General features: G+C 40.5%; 1 protein-coding gene across 7 annotated transcripts in view; it reads right to left on the bottom strand.

Moving 5' to 3' along the window:
• The window catches only part of ANKRD44 (ankyrin repeat domain 44), a 323,392-nt gene that overhangs the window by 122,292 nt on the left and 182,793 nt on the right, over positions 1 to 18,307 (bottom strand). For all 7 annotated transcript variants that reach the window (XM_028121815.2, XM_088021610.1, XM_088021608.1 and 4 more), the window contains 5 exons: positions 14,314 to 14,514; positions 13,904 to 13,991; positions 11,480 to 11,622; positions 10,512 to 10,724; positions 1,149 to 1,227 (listed from right to left, as the gene is read on the bottom strand). In XM_028121815.2, coding sequence (XP_027977616.1) covers positions 1,149 to 1,227; positions 10,512 to 10,724; positions 11,480 to 11,622; positions 13,904 to 13,991; positions 14,314 to 14,514 — 724 coding nt within the window. The remainder of the gene's footprint in view (positions 1 to 1,148; positions 1,228 to 10,511; positions 10,725 to 11,479; positions 11,623 to 13,903; positions 13,992 to 14,313; positions 14,515 to 18,307) is intronic.

Here is an 18,307-nt window from a genome sequence, read left to right as displayed (position 1 = left end):
ATAAAGTGAATGTCAAAGACATTCCACATATTTCAAATTAGAATTAATGGGTGTTGTGCAGTTAATTTTCATTTTACTTTCCTTTGCTCACTGGAAACTTGTCAGGATTTATTGTCCCCTATAGTTACATTGAAATGCTTATAAATTTCCTTTGCCCTGCTGCAGATATTTTGCTTCCTAAGCATAATTTCCCTGGCTGATCTTCCATCCACATGTCAAGTAACTTTTTGGTTTTACGACTTGAGTGCCGAGGACATAACATAGTATCACTAAAAATTCATCCAAAATTCTTATAGATGAGAAAAAGACAGGTCCAAGAAATTGACTAATGCCAGAATTTTGAGAAGTACAAATGTGGGTCAACTAAAGATCGTTTAGGAATCGTTGAACTTGAAATGTCAGCATAAAATCTGGACTAAACCTGTTATTTTTTTTTAATTGTCTCTAAGATTTGCTAAGAAAGCAGTAGTTGTGTGGTCAAGGTCAATCCACTCACAGATGCTGGCCATGACCCATAATAGCATTAGGAACTGTAATATGAAGTGATACTCCCTAGTACTCTGGCTACAGAGACAACCCAGTGGTTCAAGTATACCTTTGTTGTGAGCCTGGAAAATTACTAGATTACGTGACTTTCCAAAGTCTCTATCAAGTCTGTGACTTTATCATCTTTTATAACATGCACTTAACTGCTTTTCCTCTGACTCACCTCGTTTTTCCTACCTTTGCCCAAGTAGCTTAAGGAGTTTTAACTTGGGAAACTATGGTGAATTCTAAAGCTTAAAAATAATTCAGATTTGCTGCTAGAAAATGTATGATAGTTATTTGTATTAGTTTCAGAGTGAAAAGTGCAGGACCTTGAGCCCATATAAGTACATCATTTCCAGTTTCAAAATCATATGTTCTTTGACTGAGTAGGAATTAACTGAGGAACAGTGGCTTGATGTTCTCGCTCCTAAGCTGGATGGTGATGATATGTCTGAAAAAGAGTTTTCAGCAAAGTGCATCAAAGGATGGTGTAAATCTAAGCTTAATAAAACAGACTGTCATCTAAAACAGAGCATCATCTTTCAAGTTCTGATAACTGACAGCCACACTCAGATCAGGACACTGTCTAAATAACAACATAGCGGAAGGATCTCTCTTACCATTCTGAATGAGGGTTTGTGACCGTGTGAACCTTCCATGGACAGCTGTCATGTGCAGGGGACTTTTGCCATCTTTACTCTAAAAAAAATGAGGGGGAGAGAAACAATGGATCAGTGATGTCAATCTGAAACATCCCTATGGATACTACTGTCAATGCCCTGAAAATAAAATGTCAATTCAGATTTTTTTAAAAGTGTAATAAAAACTTACAAAAGGTAAAAGATAATTTTGAAAGCAAAAGAAAAGCATATATAATATCTCAAGTTACTTCCTAACATCCCACTGTAAAGAAGCTTAGAGAAATGAAAATTATTTTAGAGAAGAAATGTGAAATTTCTAGTTACACTGACAATTTTTAAACTACCCTGTTTCAAACTGACGCAATCATCCAAAATGCTTTTTTCTCTCTTGTGATTTACTGATGAAGATGGTTTCAAGGCATTTTTTTTTTCCAACTTTTGTCTGAAGTACACGAGTGAAGACAAATGATGTGCTAACTGGCTTGGTCCTGTCTGACCTGAAGTTGATTGAACTGCTATGAATGACTGTAGCTCTCAAAATGGACCTGAAGCATTCCACCACTCCCTGCATTCTGATTCCATACAAAATGACACTTCCAGTTGTTCCAAAACAGAAACGCTTGCTTCAGTTATTAGAAATCATAAGATTAAGACATACAATGGTTTAGCAAATGGCCATTTTAATGATCCCCTGGGAATGTGCTGAATTTATACATCTCTTTATTATTTAAAATATAAATAATGGAACCCCTGATATAGATCAAGCCAAAACATGAAAAATGTATAGAATCTATAGACTGATCATCATTACACCAAATACTAAAGTCCTACACATTTATTAAGAAATAGTCATTTACAGAATTTCATCCAAAAATAGTAATACCCAAAAGAAAATATTAAGTATTCCCCATAGAGTGCATCCTTTCACTGAGGTACTGTTAATAAAAGGGAAAAAAACAAGGAAGAAATAGACGTAGCTGTTATTTTTCTAACTCTCAGGAGAAACATTTTCCAAAGTCTAAGGTTAAATATGAGATTTCAAAAATGCAAGTTTATTTTTGTAATGAAACCCATATACCTGTGCTTTAAAATGCATTGTTGGTGGGAATGCAAACTGGTACAGCCACCTTAGAAAACAGTATGGAGGTTCCTCAAAAACTTAAAAACAGAAATACCATATGATCTAGTAATTCCACTACCGGGTATCTACCCAAAGAAAATGAAAACACTAATTCGAAAACATATATGCACCCCTACATTTACTGCAGCATTACTTGTAATAGCTGAGATGTGGAAGCAACCTATGTGTCCATTGACAGATGAATGGATATGGAAGATGTATTGCGTACGTACACACACACACACACACATACACAGAGAGAGGAATATTATGCAGCCATAGAAAGGATGAGATCTTCCCATTTGTGACAACATGGATGGACCTGGAGGGTATTATGCTGAGTGAAATAAGTCAGACAGAGAAAGACAAATACCATATGATTTCACGCATATGTGGAATCTAAAAAACAAAACAAAAAACAGAAACATTTTCATAAATACAGAGAAGAAACTGATAGTTGCCAGAGGAAAGGGGGTAGGGAGATAGGCAACATGGGTGAAGGGGGGACGGAGACACAAGCTTCCAGTCAAGGAATAAAAGGCATAGCATAGGGAATAGGGTCAATGATCCCGCAAGAGCTTTGCACAGTGACAGATGAGAGCTACACTTGCGGTGAGCTCAGCACAACGTCTAGAGAAAGTGAATCACTATATTGTACACCTGAAACTAATACATTGTACACCTAAAACATTGTATGTCAACTATATTCAAATAAGAAACTATCTTAATTTTAAAAAAAGGAAAACACAGCAACCTAAAAATACATTTAAAAAATGACTCTCTGTTTTAAAAACTTCACAATGGGAACAAATAATCATTTGAACAAGTATTTCTCAGAGTGAACCAAGGACTAACTGCATCTAAACCACCTGGGGCTCTCGTTAGAAATGTGAGTTCTGTGCCCCAACCCAGACCACTGAATCAGAGCTGGGATAAAGGGGTCCCCATTTCTAACTTGCACAGCACGTTAAAGTTTAGGAGCCACTGCTTTAGACTGAGGGGGCTGGAATAGTTTATAAAACCACAAGGGTTTAACAGAAGAATTTTTATTATATCCTGTAAGTCTATTCCTTAGAAAGGAAGAAAGGAGTTGTGCACAATCTTTGCCAAGGAAAGAGTTAATCAGAATGGTAAGTGCATCGAATCTTTATAGTGAAAAGTCATCAGGTAGATGGGGGGAAAATAGGATCTTTTCTCATCTAATATGATTATAACTAGAGTCAGAAAAGATTGAGAAAGGAAGATGGAAGTAAGCTTGAAGCTTTACTGAAATGGTATTTTTAGAGGAGAAGGAGCAGCAATCAAGAGAGTAGGGACACGATTACAGAAATCGCCGAGTTGACATTAACCTGTCCCTAGGTGGTGCTATTTCTTTAAATTTTGCCCCAATATTTTCTCTTAAATTTAATCGAAAACATAACTAATTAGCATTTGGTTAAAAATATATAAAGCCATAAATATTTCAGTGCTTAGATAATATCTTCATAAATATTTAGCTAAGCACTAAGCACCACGTCTAGAAAATAGCTTAAAGGCTTTACCAGGGAATAACCACCAACTTGGTAGTAACTACCTAAACTGCAGCCAGAGAGCCAAAGCAGAAGTAAACAGTTTCTGTGGTGTGCAGTTTACAAAGCTGGTTCCATTTCAGGGGTACAAACACCACACCCTTTTCTCCCACGGAGTGCTTGTGCCTTTGGTAAAGGGACAAATAGACAACCAAATTAAAATACAAAGGACAGCTATATCAGATCTATCTTTGCCTGGGTTTATCTATCACCAAGTCCAGTCCTGAGCTGATTTTTTTCCCCTGAGGCATATAGCGGCAGAAGGTGGGGGAGGTGGGGACAGGAAGCACTGAGAATATCATGGAGCCATTCTGGAACAGTTGTGCTTACATGGTTTGGATATAAAAGGAACTTGCTATTTCAAAAAGCCGTTGGAAACTAATGAAGGTCAAAGGATAATACTTTTTATTTAGTCTTTACTAGTTAGAACTCAGGATATTCAGGTGGAGACCAGGGACCCTACTGAGTTTCATTATCTGCCTGAGAAATCTGTCACATGGGGGGGACTTGCTGTCACTGCTGTTTTAAGAACTTCAGACAAGGATAAAATATTCACTGCGTTGTCAAAGGAGAGGATATGTTCAATTCTTCCATTTATTCAAAGCTTTGCTTTTATAAGATTTTTTCTTAATTTCTAGTCTCTTTCCCATTTCTAGACTCATTTTCCCATCAGAGTTAGGGCTCAGAAAATTTTGTTATTTTGAGGTTTTTTTTAATTACGCAAGAAGCCCTTCTATTGATTTAGGCACGGCTCAGCCATGCTCATGAAGGAAAACCAAAAAAGACTAAGAATATTTTGCGACTATCAGTACTCTTTCAGGGCAGAATTTAGCATCCTTCAAGGAAGATTAATCCTTGAACTAAATGGAGTGTTTCAATTTCCTTCACCAGCATTCTCCTCAGAAGTCCATTCATGTCTTCCACACCAAATGCCTTCTTTCCTCATCCTCCAACATCCCCCAAACCTTCCCTAAACTCATAGACGTTGTTACCACCCAAGAACTTGAAGGCATTGCGTTGTCTGTGGCATGTGCCTCCTGGAGTCACACAGCTCAGTGAACTTACTAGAAGGCAACAGAGCCTCTATAAGATAACATCAAGGCCAGTCTGCAGGGGGTTAGAGGAAATGTGTCAGAAACCCACAGGGGCCTCCTAATTCAAGGGAAGAGCAATCTAAAACCCTAATTTGCAAAAAAGCCATACATAGTCCAATTTTTTAAATGGCTCACCATTTACAATGCCTATGAGTTTAGGGAAGGTTTGGGGGATGTTGGAGGATGAGGAAAGAAGGCATTCGGTGTGGGAGACATGAATGGATTCTAAAGGCCAGAGATGGTACCTGGTTGGTTCTCATTCATTCCTCTCCTTTTTCCTCATATCCTCTCCAAAGTTCCAATCGTAATATCCTTATCACTGCTTTCTTCCTCTTGCCTCTTCCAGTTTTCACCTTCGACCTCTGCAGTGCAACTCATTCTATAATTTGGACCTGGTACATATAAAGAAGGGAGCTGGTTCACTTCAGGAGATGTGTGATGGACTTCAGCCCCAGTGTCTGAGGGCTACACAGCCTAAGGGCCCAGGGACAGAAAAGAAGTCAGACCGTGGGCAGTCTGAATGTTAATGACTGGGAGGTAGGCAACCAGGCAAGGGTAATTTCTGAACCCATCTAAGCAGTATTTGGAAGAGCTATGTATTTAGTGCCTTCTTTAACATTTTGAATGCTTCCAGAAAGAGTTTTGGGATGCTACAGGAATTACAATGCAGTCTGTAATGGAGAAGAAAAATTATTTTGTATCTTCTCATGCTCTTCCTATTTGCAAAATACAAGTGAACCTTCAATGGATTATCGTATAAAGTATTGTGTCTTTATTATTTATCACAATTAAACCAACATTACAAAGTCAGAGACAGGGCCATGGTCAATCTAAGGAAAATGAAGGATTGTAAAATGTGCACAGGACACACATCCTTCCTTCTCTCTCCATCATCTTGCAAATTGCTCATGAAGACATCACTTTTAGTATTTTGTGAGGATAGGGGAAAACAAAATGAACATGTGGGTAGGTACTGGTTACGTTTCAATATGCTGTTTCCCCCAAACTTCAGAAAATCTAAACAAATACAAATTGTCTTGCGATCTACAAACACTTTTAAAATCCAAGGAGCAATGTGGTACAGAGAGATAACAACTTCAATTAGAAAGCCACATCCAGAGTCAGACAAAATGGCTCCATGGAAATGGCAGACGATCGTGCCTCCAGAGTGCATCTGGAATCGTGAAGGAGGATTCAAGAGAAGGAAACCGGAGGGCGCCTGGGTGGCTCAGTTGGTTAAGCGACTGCCTTCGGCTCAGGTCATGATCCTGGAGTCCCGGGATCGAGTCCCACATCGGGCTCCCTGCTCAGCAGGGAGTCTGCTTCTCCCTCTGACCCTCTTCCCTCTCGTGCTCTCTATCTCTCATTCTCTCTCTCTCAAATAAATAAATAAAATCTTTAAAAAAAAAAAAAAAAAAGAGAAGGAAACCGGAGGATGTAAACAGAGGAGATGAAAGGAGACTGAGGGAGAAGGCTAGATTTTAACCAAAGTCCCATTTATGCAGATCAGATAATATATAAACCTAAGTCTCAGATTTTAAAAAAAGGTATTTCTCATATTCTACTGATGATTAGCAGTCTATGGGGGAAATTAATTATTAAAATTAAGGAGCCATGCTTTCCAGGTCCATTTTATGGGGGACAAGGCTGCCATAAACTGCCATAAACTCCATATATAGCTGGAGTCCCTAAACTACTCTGAACTGAGCACTGGGTCAGGTAACTGGGGGGAGTAGGTGGGTGTTCCAGAAAGTGGCCTTCTAGCCTTGTTGTCAGGCACACGGAGAGCATCAGTCGGCATGCTTTCAAAAGGGGAATGGAGAACATCAGACGACCCCCTGAATTAATTAAGTGAAGGCTGGTGAAGAGAGCTACTTTATTTAACTTCAGTAATACTTTTCCTTTCTTTGGAGAATTGGAGGATGTCCTTCAGATACCAGCATGGCAACACAAGCGTCACAAGTTTCGGGGACACCGCCAGTTCGGCCACCTGTTAACCTCCTGTCTTCTCACCACCATCCTCTGCGACTTCAACACTATACGATGACTCTTCCCACCTCGGGTTACAGTTCTTTGGTCTCCTTGATGCCCCCGTAGACCTTCCCTTACCCCCATTTAGGACCTTGGATGGGCTCCACTTACAAAATACGGAACTCTGAAATTCTCTTTATCTATTCTGCTTCTTCATTTCTGCCTGTTCTCTACCTCCATGAAGACATTGTACTCCCCTCCATTTCCTTTCTATTTTCTTTAACTCTTCTTTTTTCATCTGTTTTTTGGTTCTTCCTCCTCTTCCTCCCGACCCTAAGACTAAAGGGATCCTGGCACCCTTCATCCCTTTCTCCACTCATGCTATGATGTACTCTCTCCTCGGGTGACCTCACCCTCTTCCAGCCTCCAAGATCCAGCACCTGTGTGAATGAGGCAGCCTAAGATTTTTCCTCTATGCTCTTCTGCTCTCCCACACTGGAGGGTCGCATGTTCCATCATTGGTTTTCTCAGACTGGCTGTACTAAAGGCTCAAAATCACCCGCTCAAAAACTAAACTTAACAGGGGCGCCTGTGTGGCTCAGTCATTAAGCGTCTGCCTTCGGCTCAGGTCATGGTCCCAGGGTCCTGGGATCGAGCCCCGCATCGGGCTCCCTGCTCAGCGGAAAGCCCGCTTCTCCCTCTCCCACTCTCCCTGCTTGTGTTCCCTCTCTCGCTGCATCTCTCTGTCAAATAAATAAATCTTAAAAAAAAAAAAAAAAACTAAACAGTTTTACCTCGTAAGCCTACTCTTTCTCCTGATGTCCCTCTTAACAACAAAACAATAGTCATTTATTGAGAGCTTGCCATGTGGCAGAAACCGTTCTAAGTAGTTTCTATAAGATAACTGGTTTAATCCTCACAGCGGTTCCATGAAGAAGATGCAACTATTTCCCAAATTTTACAGACAAACAGACACCCAAGAGAGGTTGTTTCTGATTATATAATTACTGAAAGTCAAGGCTAGGACTGGAATTGAGGCAGCCTAGCTCCAGAACTGAACATTTAACCCCTATGCTCTGTCACCTCTGAATCAGATTTCAATTCTACACTTGTCTTCAACTCCTCCAACTCCTATCCAACCAAATTTCATTGATTTTCTTTCTGCAAAGCCTCTGTCTTCTGTTGGCTGTGCCCCTCCCCTGTCCTCAGTACCTCTTATCTAGACGAGTTTTACCGACTTCCAGTTATTCTCTAATTGTGTCCTCTGTCTAGGTCCACTATACCTGAATTTTCTTTTTATAAAAACAAAAATTTTTTTTTTCACCTGGATATAAAAATAACACATGCTCATGTATCACAACCAGAAGATTAAAACAAATATATAAAAATGAAACTAAAAATCCAAATCATAATTTTGCCTCTCTGTAGTGATAACATATTGGTATATATTCCAAGTATTTTTCTCCTTCTATGCATATAACCCAGACACATAACTTTTTTAAAATTAAAAAATGAGATCATATTTACTTATTGCATATTAGTTTTTTCACAAATAACACTAGGTTATTACTAGTCTTTTTCATATTTTCCAATCTTTTTTTTTTAAGATTTTATTTATTTATTTGACAGAGAGAGACACAGTGAGAGAGGGAACACAAGCAGGGGCAGTGGCAGAGGGAGAAGCGGGTTTCCTGCTGAGCAGGGAGCCTGATGTGGGGCTCCATCCCAGGACCCTGGGACCATGACCTGAGCCAAAGGCAGACGCTTAACAACTGAGCCACCCAGGCGCCCCCATATTTGCCAATCTTAAAGGCAAATATACTTGTGCATTAGTTTGCATTTTTCTAATCACTAATGATATTATATATTTTTCATAGGTTTAATGAATATTGTTTTTCCTCTCTTGTGACTTGCCTTTACACGTATTTTCTAGTAGGTTATCAGACTTTTTCTCATTGATTTATGTGAGCTCTTTATATATTAAATGTATTAACTCTTTGCTCATCATGTATAATGCAGAAACATTTCTCTGAGTTGTTCCTCTTTCAATTTTGTATACGTTAGGGTTTTTTGTTTTTTGGGTTTTTTGTTTTGTTTTGCCATATAAACATTTAAAATGTTTATGTCATCATATATACAATTTTTTTTCCTTCCTGTTTTCTGTCTCTGGTGTTCTGTGACCAGATTACTATTTCTAATGTCAGTTTGGATCACAAGACCTCTATAATGACTAGTGGTCCCCACAGCTTATAGAAGCCCAAATCCCTCAGTCAGTTGATAAGCCTTCTTCCTTGGTCCAGTCACATTTCAGCTTGTTCCTGGCTCCTTTCTTTCATACAGTTTCTCCTCCCTTCAAGCTCAATAAATCGCTCTTCTGGAAATTTGTCTCGTATTTCCCCACTATTAGAAATTATAAGAAAAATGTAAAAAGATTTTAATAGTGAATAGGGAAGGTCATTAAAATGGATTGATCCAATATTCTTAAAATTAAATCTCAGAAAGAATCATTTTTCAAAAGCAGAGGCAGAATACACTGGGACCTGCTTTAGGATTGCTGCATGCTGGGGAGAAGGGAAGCTGAGGATGAGCACAAAGTCCCTCATACAGGTGAGGATGGTCCACTACAATCTAAATGCGTTCACAGTGATGTAATCTGGATGGCGAGGGCAGTGCCTAAGTTCCTCTTGGTTATCTGTTACAGTGAGCTAACTACTAGCCTAGAGTCTACCCAAAGCTTTTCCTATCTGGAACTCCCAAACTCTTTGTTCATGTGGTTCTCTCTATCTGAAATGCCCTCTCTCAGATTCTATCTCTTCTCATCTCAACTGATACCAATCTTCCGACTCTCAGCTCAAAAGCAGGCGTCATTTTTGATCCCCAAGCAGGAAGCAAGCGTTGACTTGCTTCTTATAGTTTGCAATACTCTATTACTCTCTCATGCCACTCATTACATTCTCTCTTGTCTCCTGCACATCGTAGCACACTATGTCCTTACCGTACTGTAAATTCCTTGAGAGCAGAGCTCATAGCTCATCCTGGAGCACTCCCTCAGAACCAAACAGAGGGCACTAGATAGTCCTCAGTAAGTTTGCTGAATAAAGACTATTAGGACCAGTTGACCACTATTAGGTCAATGTTACATTACTACAGTCACTACCTACTGTTTACTATTGGAAGTGTCTGAGAAACTCCTTGGTGGGCCATGCCAGGGTTAGGAACAGACCTGAGATCATTGGATTAGGCTTTCCTTTGATTCTCAGCAACTCTGCCATATCAGCTCAACATCCACCTCCGTGTTAGAAACTAGGCCACGTCAATATCCCTGGGACCCAGTCTTTGCTCCAGAACATTCACTAAGCTACCAAAAGCAGGTGGCTAGAACCTCAGTGCCTTCCAGCTGGTCCTACCACTTCTGCAGTAACAACACAGCTAAGTTTCCGTAGCAGGCCAATATAGGACAAGGCTGTGGGAGTCAAGGTACTCAGAATTCCGATTCTAAAACAGGACAGCATTTACAAGAGTTGATTTTGCTCAAACAGAGGCTCAATGCAGAGGTATCTAGCAGAGAGAGAGACTAAGAGTGTCGTACCTGGATGTTAACATCTGCCCCGTTGTTTACTAATAGTTCAAGACACAAAGCACCGTGTGTGGAGGCAGCAGCAAAATGCAAAGGGGTGAACCCGCTGTTGTTGGGCTGGTTCACGTTAGCACCGTAGTCAGTCAGCTCATTAACTACAGCATCCTGCCCGTTGTAGCAGGCCAGGTGAAGGGCTGTGTTTCCATAGATGTTGATTTCGTCGATCTGCAAATGAATCCAACAGAGGGCAGGTAAAATCACTGTCTTCATTGCATTTGCTGTTGGCGGGTTGGGAGGGTCGGAGGGAGAGAAAGACTCTTAAGCAGATTCCGTGCTCAGCATGGAGCCTGATGTGTGGCTTAATCCCAGGACCCCAAGATCATGACCTGAGCTGAAATCAAGAATCAGATGCTTAACCGACTGAGTCACCCAGGCACCCCATACACCACAATTTAGAAGACTAAATGCTGAAGGTAGGATGAAGAACCCTAGCCCGTCTAAAAAATGACTAATATGTATTACATGCAATATATATGTTTAAATATTTCTCTATGTTGATATAGAAACTTAGCCTGTTTCTGGTTTTTCATTACTTGCTGTAGGCCCCCATTGCCCTTCATCAATTGCCCCTGGAAACTCAAAAAGATAGGATGCTAGAAAATAAGGTGGTTTTTACCCTCCTGAATTAAAATGCAAACAGGATTTAATTTCCCAACAACAGAAAACCCACAGGGGCACCTGGGTGGCTCAGTCGGTTAAGCGTCTGCCTCCAGCTCAGGTCATGATCCCAGGGTCCTGGGATGGAGTCCTGCATCAGGCTCCCTGCTCAGCAGGGAGTCTGCCGCTCCCCCTGCTTGTGTGCTTTCTCTCTCGTGCTCTCTTTCAAATAAATAAATAAAATCTTAAAAAAAAAACAAACCAAACCAAACATTAGAAAACCCACAAATATACCATGAATTGATGCATTCATCACAGCTCACCTCCACCCCCAGATTCAGGAGGTGTTTGACAACACTGATCTGTCCATTGGAGGCTGCAGCATGCAGAGGGGTATAACCCTTCTTATCCTTACACGTCACTTCTGCGCCGTGGTTGATGAGCAGCGCCACAACGTCCAGGTGGCCTTCACAAACAAAGCGGCAGAAAACATGGGTAGCCTTTTTAGGATAATTTGATGACTGATTCCACCTATATTATCACCATTAGCTTTTACTACCACCACCATTTTCAATGAGAACAAGGTCCTGCCAATATGTTAGTACCACAGCCTAAGAAAGAATTATGTTAAAATGAAAGCAATGCTTTTAAAAGCATTTCCCATTTCTTAAAGTCCAACACTGACAATTTGGTTTGGAAAAATTAATGAAAGAAAAAAATCAATTAATCAGAATAACTCTACATTACTGTTAAATCATATGAAATTGCTGTTGCTTGACCTTTTTTTTTTTTTTTTTGGACCACAAAAACGACAATTTCATACAGTTCAACTGAAAAGTATTCTTGTGAATTACTGGCTAAACATAAACCTTTCCAGTTTCAACTCCTGTTGGCATATTTTCTAGCATATTTTCCTTTGTACCCTATCTTACTATATATAGTACGATAAATGTATTTGACCTCTATATTGTGACTGAAGACTGTTTGATGCTTTGGGTCACTGCTGTAAATGTGGTTAATGATTGAGGGGTAGAAGATAAGTACTGATTCCAAGGGTCTGAGATGTGCATGGGGTGAGTGTGAGTGTGTTTACATGTGTGTGTGTGAGAAAGAGAGAGATGGGGAGAGAGGTGTGTTTGGAGGGGGGAGAGAGTTGGGTGTGTGTATGAGACAGAAAGAGTTTGGTCATGGCTTGTTTTATTAAAATTTGACTTTTTCCCCCAAAACTTGTATGTAGAAAAATTATTTTCAGTTACTAGTGAGGCTACCTTAGTTCAAGTGGTGCTATCTTTTGTCTTTTGTCCTGTTTTGTCCTTTATTCCTTAAAGATAGTCATCTATGTATTTTTTCCTATTTGTATCCTGATGACAAACAAAACAATGACTTTACTTCTTTAAAGCAATTCTACACAAATGTTTTAACTGTATATCAGCAAAGAACAAACTTGAAACCCCAGGCTCTTTGCATCCCATCACACACTAATCTAGTGTGTGCTCTGCCTAAACAGCAGTCTGGCCAATGTACCCTGACTCCAGCCCCATAGGTACCATGCAGACATCCAATCTGCTCCCGTCATCTCCAAAGTCCATGTTGTCTTTTAAAAAAAAATGATAATGCTTGCAAAATCTTAAGAGTCTGGTTTTTCAAGCCCAAATATCCATTCAGACTCATCCACAGCCACATAATTTATTTCATCTCTACCCAACCCGTTCTCTTTCTCCCCCGCCACCATTAACATTATTGTTGTTTATGATAATAAAAGGCCTGTAGGTTTGTTAAAAAGGATTCAGAAACCAAACTAACATTTCAGCATATAATATATCCCAGATCGTCTATATTGCAGATTTTTTTTACAAAAATGAGGACCATGCTATTATGATCTGTTTTTACTTAACACAGAATCTTTTGATGTTAATAAATACTAATGTCATCATCACTGTAGTTACTGCCCAGTGTCCCACTGGGCAGTTCTTTATCATTAACCAACTCAATCTCCAGGGGATGGGCATTCGGGTGGTTTATAACATAGGGCTGGTAGAATCCCACCTGCTTTTCCAATTGCAGGCCAGTCTCCGGTTACAAACACAAAGGAAGGATCCCAGTTCTTCGTTCCTCACAAGTCTACACTGAGAATAAACTCGGTGAGGCCTATCATTTGTCAGTGGCACTTGTGCCAACAAAAGTGAAAAAGAAAAACAGAAATCTAACTCCTTCCTTCATGTCTCCCAGCCCAGCTGGCAGAAGCAAGACCTGCAAGGCCAGGTTCACTGGCAGGAGAGTAGCAGGAGGATTCACGGTTACTGCTGTCACTTGAACTTACCCATCAGCCAGAGGGTGGTCCTTCCTTCCTTTTTGTTTCTTTCAAAAATACTTTTAAATAAAAGGACACATAGAATTTATGTCCTGGCTTTGCTAGCCACTCCTTGTTCTTTTTAAAACACTTTATTTTGCTGCCATAACAAGTTAAAAGAAGCACCATTTTGTGCGGCTTTCCCGTCCGGATTGAAACACATTCAATGAGGTCCAGGCTGTGACTCATCCCTCCTCCTCCCTGTGGGGTAAAATCAGTCTCTGAAAGAGCAACTGTCTAACTAGAGTGCTCTATGCTTGCCAGTCAAGTGGACCAAATCTTCACTCAATTGGGCCCCAAGCTTGGAAAGAAGTCAGGCGTGCACAAAGGGAAAACCTACATGCTTCACGGCAGGCCCACAGCTTCTTTAGCTACAGTCGTCTGCAGGAACCCTTACCCATATAGGCCGCCCAGTGCAGAGCACGCCGGTCCTTCTTGTCAAATGCATTGATGTTTGCTCCTTTGGCCAAGAGTAAATTGACCATCTGAAAGAAAACCAACATGCAGATAATCTGAGTCAAATTAACATCAAATCCAAAGGCAGGTCAGTGACCCGGAATTCAAACACAGTAGGAAGCTGACATCACAGACAACCCTGTGGCACACATGTCAGAGGAGAAGCCCGAGGAGGCAGCTACTTTTGCAACCCACTGGCTGTACATTTAAAATGGGCTATTGTTGCCTGAGTTTTGGCATGCAGATAGCAGCTTCACACTCGCTAAAAGCCTCAGGAGTAAGATTAGGTTCCACTGGGGGTGAAGAGAGGCTCTCGGGAGATTTCCTGCTCCCGGTGATGAGGACACTCACCTCCACGTGGCCATTCAGAGCAGCGTGGTGCAAGGCTGTGCGCCCCCCTCGGTCAGAGACGTTGACACTGCTCAGCAGGGGAATGATCACTTCTGCACACTTTACAGCCTTATTGGCAGCCGCCACGTGGAGGGGGGTCTGCCAGTTCTTGTCCCTCGCGTTGACATCGGCCGAGTGCTTAATCAATACTTGCACTGCTTCCTACAACAGAAGCAGAGTTTGCAGGGGTCACTGACAAATGCTCAGTCGATGCTTATTGGATAGAAGATGCTTCACCAGACCCTGGAACTACAGGAAAGGAAGGCTCCGTGCCCTCCCACACTGGCTCAAGATGTATATTCTTCTCAGAAAAGCAAGGTAATATGTGAGAAAGACCAAAAGAGTGGCATAGGTGAAAACAGATTCACTTTATCTTTCTTTGTTAGGCCAAGAGCCCTGGCATATCTTTAAAACCAAATAAACCTTTTAAGCATAAGGTTTCTTAACAGGGTGTAAAGTACCCTTAGGCCAAATGAGAGCACTCGTGTGCAAGTGCACACTCCAGGGTAAAATACCCATAGGTCAAAAGTCCCCCGAAGATCATCTGAACTTGGAGGTGTTTGTCAGTGAACCTCCATCATCCAAAGCCCAAGGCCTCAAAGCCCTTCGGACATTCTTAGATCAATTTATAAACCTTTGGTTCTCACAGCCAACATCTTAACCCTCACTGCGTGATCAAGAGTAGTCAAGGGAAGATGTCTATTCCTACCTCAACTTGAAGCTACAAAATTGTTCCATATTATCCCAACTTTTTCCATGTTATAGTGGGGTAACTTCTTTTCTACTGTTGCATCCCTTCACCTTTACGGAGACTTACGCTTTTTGTTTTCCTTCCATTGACCTAATCAGCTTTTTTGCCTCTTGAACTATTACTCTCAACCGTGGCTGGGCGATGGAATCACCCGGGGAGCTCTTAAAAATACAGATGGCTGAGGTGCCTGGGTGGCTCAGTTGGTTAAGTGCCTGAGTCTTGATCTCAGCTCAGGTCTTGATCTCAGGGCCGTGAGTTCGAGCCCCCTTTTGGGCTCCACACTGGGCATGGAGCCTACTTAAGAAAAAAAAAATACAGATGGCTGGTGCCACACCAGAGATTTTAACTGGCCTTAAATTTCTGTAAAGCCCCCAGGGGACTTTGTTGTACAGCTAGGATTGAGGACACTCTTCTGTTCCATCAAGAAAATGATACAGCTTCTCTCAAGATGGGAATGACTGTTGGTTGTTTCTCTTTACTTCTAGAGACATCCCTGGAGCCAGTTAGTGGGACTCCTTTATGCACGTCTTCCTAATGTGGCATCAATAAACCAGTGAAAGGCGCCACACTGCTGACACCCCTCACGGACCAAAAACTCACCCCCATCCACCTTATTCCTCACAGGCCTGAACTGTCCAAACCACTTCATCATGCAGGTACATAAAAGTGCTCAGATAGTAGATTAACGTAGATAGTGGATAGTTAAAATTAACGTTTTTTATCAGGGACATAAATAATGAAGGAAAAAAATGTTCTATGAATCAGTAATAGCAACATTCTGAGATGAATGGCTAACACAGTAGACTAAAAGCGAAAAAATTTAGTTTCGCAAATTAGAGAATACAGTTGAAATATGCAGTATGACTCTATTTAGATGCTACAAACAAGAAACCCATTGGGCCCAAGCAAACAGTTTGTTAAAACTACCAAAAAGGAAAAAAAAAAAAAGATATATGCCACCCATCCTCAGCAAGACAACGAAGTAATGACTACTAAACATTCCTGGAGCTCATTTTAGAGTGAAACATGTGTATGTGTATTCTCATGCTCACCTACTAGGTGCAAAACACTAAGGAAGACTGAAAGAAACATGAGCCAGACTCTGTTCTAAAAGCTAGCTGGGTGAACAAAAAACAAAAGAAAAGCAAAGCCACAATATAAGAGGTAAGATTTAAATAAGAAAAAAAAATGATATTTTTGTCAACTTTGGTCTCAAAAATTGGGAGGTTTATGTAGATACGTACATACAACCTATTGTGATATGGGAACCTCCATTTGTGTTTATTTTCTTTACAAAGGAAAGCATCGTAGCTGGTATTTAACTCTGGGTTGGCACTGTGCCCTCAGTCAGCTGAGGACCTTGCCCTGTAGGATCTGAGACACCCTCCGGGAAGAGAGGAACTTCCACACGCGGAGGGGGTGAGGCTCATGCTCTCTGTTCATTCGCTCTGAGTGCACAGAAATGCACAGTGACGGGCCCGCCAGATCCAGCTACAGATTGTGATGCGTGCCCTTTGACTAAAAACATCCCCAGATGGGCAGGATGTATGAAAGGAACCTGCAGATTAAAGATGATAATACAAACACAAATGTAAATAACACGGGGTCACAGAGCTGACGCTTCTACTCCGAGTAAAAGCTTTCTATACATTACAAGGTAAAAATAATGACAAATTTAATCAGATCTGACAAGAGCTTGGCCAAAACAGAGGAAAATCATCAGTAAGTCTATTAGCTTTGTGGTTATGTAAGACTATGATAAATGAAAAGCCTCACCCTAAGTATATTGTGATATACTTGAAATATTAGCTAATAGCAGTAGTTCCTATATGTAATTCATAAATAAATGAGATGCACATTTTGAAGATGCATGCTGAAAAAGTTTTGCAGAGATATTGCCAAAAAGGCTGGAGATAACCACATAAAGCAATACGATAAAAAATGGTATAATATCCTTTTCACATATTCACAGCACATAACAATATATACTATCATTTTTAATACCTTTGCCTTGTGCATTATTTTACTGTACTTTACAGATTCTTGCTTGGCATTACATATTACATAAATTCAGAATAGACTAACAAACCAAAAATATGCAGGAACAATTCATAAATTTATACTATTTGGACATAAGACCAATGAATTCATGAAAAACTTGTTTTTATTTTTTTATTTTTTAAAGATTTTATTTACTTATTTGAGACAGATTGAGGAGAGACAGAGAGAGAGTGCAAGCAAGGAGGAGAGGGGGAAGCGGGCTCCCCGCAGAGCAAAGAGCCCGCGGCGGGGCTCGATCCCAGGTCGTTGGGACCATGACCTGAGCTGAAGGCAGACGCCCAACCGACTGAACCACCCAGGTGCCCCAAAAAACCTTTTTTTAAAGATAACAAAATTAGATAATAAAATTTCCTAAAAAATTAGAAAAGGAAGAGGTTCAAGTTCATTGATCAGAAGGGGACAAAAAGAACTGGACAGGGTCTCTAATCAATCTCTTTTCATGTGAACTTTAAGCAAGTCCCAGTGTGAGTGCCAACTTCATCATGTTTGTCTCTCCTACCAGCACTCACTGTCATAGCTCAAGGATGCCTAGAATAACCACTACTTCTACTTATCTACTTTTATAAAATGCTTTAACTTTGGCATTCTTCAGTTTTATTTCTCTATCTGCTTAGGGAATGAATTGCATAGTTTTCATCTTGACAAGGACTATATCAAGAAATACTTAGTATACAAAGGAGGCTATCTTACTTAATTTCCAAAAATTAACTTTTTTCATGAAAATACAAGTAGTCTAAAGTGATTATGGATTAGCTTCACAGACGTACAGATATTAGAAGTAGAGAAGGCCTCAGGCGTCATCTGGTCTGACCCCTTCATTTGATGGGCAGCTTCATGTTATAGGCAAGGTGGCTGAGTCAAGGGCAATGATCTGTCAGCCGAGCTGATTAAGAATCTAGCTCAGGTGTTTTCTACTAGGCCACAGCTTACTCAATGGACAGTATCGGCCAAGCACGCTGACATAAATGTTTTTAAATGTTAACTCTCCTTATTTAAATTTTTTTAACTCTGAAGTTTTACCCTGCCAAACCTGCTTAATACATTAATAGAAATTTAATATAATACTTCAGAAAAAACAAAGCTTTGCTTTAAAAAAATAATTTCCTACAAATCAAAACCACAATGAGATACCACCTCACACCA

The sequence above is a fragment of the Eumetopias jubatus genome, unplaced genomic scaffold (assembly GCF_037043125.1).
Source record: "Eumetopias jubatus isolate StellerSeaLion01/CBP00866 unplaced genomic scaffold, mEumJub1_p1.0 scaffold_3, whole genome shotgun sequence".
In the NCBI taxonomy this organism is placed as follows: Eukaryota; Metazoa; Chordata; class Mammalia; order Carnivora; family Otariidae; genus Eumetopias; species Eumetopias jubatus.
Note: the sequence above shows the minus strand (reverse complement) of the source record. Positions and strands in the feature narration are given on the sequence as shown.